Here is a 5,706-nt window from a genome sequence, read left to right as displayed (position 1 = left end):
CCGCCCGGTCCCTTCAGCTGCCCCCGCCGCGGGCCTCGGCCCAGGGTCCTGCTGCCCCCTCCCGCAGACGGGCGGCCCAGGGCCGAGCCTCAGCGACGCCGCCAACGCCACAGCCTCCACCGCTCCCCGGCCTGAGCCTTCTCCTCACCATAAACTTGAGCGCTTTTTCCTGCAGCACCGCCTCGGCTGGGTCCATAATCGCCGGGGGCCACTGGGTCTGCACTCCGCCGGGGCCGCCCCCTTGGTGCCAGGCCGCAGCCAACGCAGCGCCCGGATCCGCCTCCTCTTCCTTCCCCCGCCCTCTCTTACCTCTCAGGCTCCGGCAGGGGGCCAGGGAGGACCCGCTGCTCCGTGCACTTGCGTGAGCCCACTGGCTCACGGGATTTGTAGTGCTGGAGTTTCCCGCGGCAAAAAGTGGAGCCCAGTCGCGAACCGCAATTCCCGCAGTTCACTGCGGCACGGTCGCGGTGGCCAAAAGGCAAATCTAGACAACTCGCCATCAAGTAGAGAAAAATCGGCTGATGGGAATCGTAGTTTACAGCCTCTACGGATGGGAAACGGGAGGGGGCACGGGTGTCTCCGTGGTTACCGAGCGACGCCAGTGGCGGCTTGCCTGGCATTTGATATCAAGATGGCGACGATTGCCTCACCTGTAGCCTAAACACTAGAAAAAACTGAGAGGACCCAGAGGTCCTGGCAGCACCTCACGGACCTATGCACATTTCAAGGTCCTTCTAACTTATGACCTCACACTTCCCCTGAGGACCTTATTCTACTCCCATAAGAAGTCAGAGCCAGAGAGAACTCGCGTCAGGAAATTCTTGGGTATTTAGTACTCAGAAGGCATGACCTGTTACTGCTAACCTGGGATATAAGCCCTGCATTAAGTGTCAAAAAGTGCTTACAAAATGCCTTCAGTGGTGGGATATAATGACCATCCAACAAATAAAGCTTGGAAGTATTTAGTTTGTCCTGGAAAGGGACAGTAGGATTTTAGATTGGGTCTGCCATAGGTGGAAAAAAACACTGGGGTTGAGCTAAAAGTGATAGGTTAGTACAGAATATCCGAATTGATAAATTGGAGATTCACTGGTAAACATGATAGACCCAGTTTTGTGGAGCTCACATTTCTAGTACTTTGATATGTTATCCTCATTGTCTCTCTCTCCACAGACCTCAGCACAATACTTAACACATGATAGGCTTTCAGTTAATAAAGTTCTACTCTTGAATTTTAAAAAGTTCTATACAAGTGCAAAATGGAGAAAACTTACAAACTCATTCACATGGATACTATCCAGAAGTTTTCACAGGACTAACGCGGTATGTGACGCAATTGCCAGAAATGCTGAAAGAGTTCTAGGCAGCTTGAAGCACAATGTCTGGGGGAATAGAGGCTCGTGGTCTTTGTTTTGAAGCAGTCAGACCACACCTGGAATACTTGGTTCAGTTATGGGTACCATGTCCTGCAAAACATCATATGCAGCAGCATAGACAAGGCCAGGATGACCAAGGGAGAAAACATTGGTAGATGCTTACTGTGAAGGGAAAAAAAAAAAAAAAAAAGAGCCCTTAGGAATAACATGACAACTAAATTCAAGTGTTTGAAAGTATCAAAAGATGGGGGCACCTGGGTGGCTCAGTAGGTTAAGCATCCGCTTCGGCTCAGGTTACGATCTCACGGTTCGGTTCGTGAGTTTGAGCCCCGCATTGGGCTCTGTGCTGACAGCTCAGAGCCAGGAGCCTGCTTCTGATTCCGTGTTTCCCCCTCTCTCTGCCCCTCCCCTATTCATGCTCTGTCTCTCTTGGTCTCTCAAAAATAAATAAAAAGTAAAAAAACAAAAAAGTATCAAAAGGCACATGTAGGTAGCATATGACAATAATAACAGCTATCACTTTATTGGCTCTTTGTGCCAGGCATTGTCCTAGGAATTTTATATCCATAATTTTGAATATTCTTGGTAACTCTGCAAAATAGGCATTATTATTCCTAATTTACAGATGCAGAGACTGATAGAAGATAAATAACTTGCACAAGTTATACAGCAAAGTACATTGTCAGAATTCTAACCCAAGTCCTCCTGACTCCAAGACCTGTGCTATTTTCCCTGAACCACACTGCAGAGCCATAGGACTCAGACTCAGCTTTCTAGTAATCAGAGCTGTACTGACAGAGGAATGGACCACCCCATTCCTGAAAACATATAGAGGCAGGATGACTGTCTGTCATGGGTAACATCTAGAGGGTTTCAGTTTGGGTTAAGATCTTTTAAACGCTAACATTCTATTCTGTGGAGAAGTCATTCGTTTTACTTTGTTATCCATGACAGAGTATGAAAATACTGCCAGATGAGGCTGCCAGTCAGTGACACTTTGTTCAGCCACTAAAGGGAAGGATTAGTAAAACAAACTCAAGGAGTTTTCATTTGAAAGCCCAACAAGTTAGATAGTTCATATGCATACGGATTGAAGCTGGCAGGGACAGGGTACAGAAAGGGTAAATCATTTCTTGAAAGTTGACAGCTCACAGTCAGGCAAACTGAGAAATCCAAGTATACACTGCCTTGATTTTGAAGCCTCTCATATCCAAAATAGTTGAAGAGTATTTGCTGGCCTAGATGTTACGGGGCCTGGTTCTAGCCCATTCTTCCTCCAGTTAATTGTTTGACTCAAGGGCAATTAACTGAACCTCTCTAGTCCTCTCTCTTATCATCTGGAAGACAAATGTCTCTGCCAACTCTAAAATGGGTGCACTTATGAGCCTGCTTATGGTGCAGTTGCTCAAGAACACCAAATCATTAGAACCTTTTAAAGCTTCACTTTACCGAAAAATTGGATTTCCAGTATAAGATATCACACCTACTACTGGACTTAATTTCCTCCCCAATCTCCTGGTTCAGAGTACTCTTTGACTTCTTCTGGTCTATTAGTGTCTGTGTTCAGACAGTAATCTAGCAAAATGTCTTTTCCAGCCTCTACCTCCAATGTTAGTCTATTCCAGACTATCACCATCTTATTTGCTAAGTTCACTATATTCACCTCCAATCTGGTTCTCTGACTCAAGGCTCATCTCATATGGCACTATCTTTTAGGCTTCACTTTCATCCCAGTTCTTCCCTGATCAATCCTTTTCTGGCTCTCCTGTCTCCATCATTTTCGTTTAAATTCCTTTGTCTGGCTTTCCAGAACTTCACAATCTTATCCAGTCCCCTTGCCAACCTGACTTCCCACTTTGGTTTCATATGCCCCTCTGTTCCAATCAGACATCTCTCCTACACACCTGTTCAGCATACTCCTGCCTCCTGGCCTTGGCTTGTGGTAATCATTTCAGACTTCTACAAGTCTTCCCTTTCTCCCTCTTTCCAACTCATCTTTCAAGGTCTAGTTTTACAAATAGTTGTCTTGTTAATTGTCCTCTTTTAGCACATAGCTTGTTCCCTTTTCCCTCCCCACATAATAATATTTATTTATTTTTGAGAGACAAAGAGACAGAGTGTGAGTCGGGGAGGGGCAGAGAGAGAGGGAGACACAGAATCCAAAGCAAACTCCAGGCCCTGATCTGTCAGCATAGAGCCTGATGTGGGGCTCAAACCCACGAACCACAAGATCATGACCTGAGCTGAAGTTAGACACTCAAGCAAGCGACTAAGCCACACAGTCACCCCTCATGTGCTACATTTTTAATTCTATTATGTACTGTTTATATATTTCATTATACATTGTAACATGTATGTAATATTGTTTTGTTTATCTCATTATGTTTCATACTTTTTTCACCTACTGCCTATGGTCTTAAGATCCATTCATGTTGCTATGCCTAAGCCTTTGCTTTTTTCTCATTCCATGGCATTCCCTTCTCCTATACGAATAGGGGTCTCAGCCCTGATTACACTTAAGAGTTGTTTGAGGGGCTTTATAAAAAATAGTAATGTCTAAGCTCTATTCCCCAGGTATTCTGATTTGATAGATGTCCTTGGCCATGGTAATTGTAAAAAGGTCCCCAGGTGGTTCTAATCTGTAGCCAGATTTGAAAGCACTGCCTTGGAGTTCAGATGCCCAGTGCCTTCCTGCTGACCTCTTGCTATCCAGAGTCCCTCTCCATGCCTAACTTGTCTTCAAAACTCTAGAATTACTTCTCCTCCCATCCCCAAACCCTGTTTTCCAAGGACAGCCAATCAAAGCTCAAGGTTGATCAGAAGCAAAGTGATTCACTGATTAAAACCCCATCAATTATTTGATATCTGATAGGCTTTACTCTAAGGTCAAGACCTCCAGTGGAGGTGGGAAAGATTATTTGTATTTCAGTTGGCGGGAGAGATACTATCTTAGTTATGAGCTAAAGAGAGAGTCTTTTCCCCTTCCCCTCACTTCCTTGTTCTCATAAAAGGTCAAGGGTGGGTGACTTCTGAAAGTTTGTTGACCTCATTGGGGTTCTATATTCTTGTACCGAAGTGGAAGGAGTTACTATTAACAGTGATCCATGATCCAGATTTGGTTCCCTTTACAACTGTTATCACTGTGATAGGCCTACGCCATCCTTATCTAAATAGAGTATTCAGTCCCATTCATGGCAGTGGGGATGGGGTGAGATGGTTGTGGGGCCACCAGAAAGTGTTCCAGGAAAAGGCAACTGTATTTTTTTTTTTTACAAATAGTTTCAAATAGTTTATTGTCAAATTAGTTTCCACATAACACTCAGTGCTCATCCCCACAAGTACCCTCCTTCATGCCCATCCCTCCTCCCCCCCACATCCATCAGTCCTCAGTTTTTGTCAGCATTCGAGAGTCTCTCATGGTTTGCCTCTCTCCCTTTCCCCCACCATTTCCGCCCTTCTTCTCCCCCTTGGTCCCCCGTCAAGTTCCTCCTAATCCTCCTATACGTGCAAACATATGATATTTGTCCTTCTCTGCCTGACTTATTTCGCTCAGCATAACACCCTCAAGGTCCGTCCATGTTGCTACACATGGCCAGATTTCATTGTTTCTCATTGCCATGTAGTGTTCCATGGTATAGATAAACCACATCTTCTTGATCCATTCATCTGTAGGCAACTGTATTTTTAATGATGCATTCTGAGAACCAAAACAAAGCCAGATGACTTTAGGGCAAGGGAGGCACTAGATGAGACTGCAGAGAACAATAGCATCAGGCTCCATAGGCAAGCCATCATTCCGCCAGTGTATTCTGGTCAGGTGAACCAGCTGACATCCTTTCAATTTTTTTCTTTTTAATGTTTATTTCTGAGAGCGAGAGACAGCGTGAGCAGGGGAGGGTCAGAGAGAGAGGGAGACACAGAATCTGAAGCAGGCTCCAAGCTGTGAGCTGGCTGTCAGCACAGAGCTCGATGCGGGGCTCGAACCCACAAACCGTGAGATCATGACCTGAGCCGAAGTCGGACGCTTAACCGACTGCGCCACCCAGGTGCCCCCCGGCTGACATCCTTTCAAACTAGGGTCAGTACCTGTGCCCTACCAGCAATAGGATATTTTAACTTTTACCCCACTGCCCCCCATTTGTAGGTCACGTTAAGGAATTTGGACTTTATCCTGAGGGCTGTAAGAAAAGAGACAACTGAAAATTTTTAAGCAGAGATGCAGCATGATCAGATTTGTAATTTTAGAAAATCATTTGTGGCTGGGGGCTGGGAAAAGGATTATGAGGTTGCTGAAATCTTCCTGGGAGAAATGATGGTGGCCTGATGAGGG

General features: G+C 45.5%; 1 protein-coding gene across 5 annotated transcripts in view; it reads right to left on the bottom strand.

The window, feature by feature from the left end:
- Positions 1 to 284, bottom strand: part of BTRC (beta-transducin repeat containing E3 ubiquitin protein ligase) — a 179,450-nt gene extending 179,166 nt beyond the window's left edge. For all 5 annotated transcript variants that reach the window (XM_077748322.1, XM_077748323.1, XM_077748325.1 and 2 more), the window contains exon 1: positions 149 to 284. In XM_077748322.1, the coding sequence (XP_077604448.1) occupies positions 149 to 196 (48 nt within the window). In that variant the 5' untranslated portion in view covers positions 197 to 284. The remainder of the gene's footprint in view (positions 1 to 148) is intronic.
- Positions 285 to 5,706: the final 5,422 nt, after the last annotated feature.

Source organism: Crocuta crocuta, unplaced genomic scaffold (assembly GCF_008692635.1).
Source record: "Crocuta crocuta isolate KB4526 unplaced genomic scaffold, BGI_CrCroc_1.0 scaffold619, whole genome shotgun sequence".
NCBI classification, from domain to species: Eukaryota; Metazoa; Chordata; class Mammalia; order Carnivora; family Hyaenidae; genus Crocuta; species Crocuta crocuta.
The sequence above is the reverse complement of the archived record's forward strand: the minus strand, read 5'-3'. Positions and strand labels throughout refer to the sequence as shown.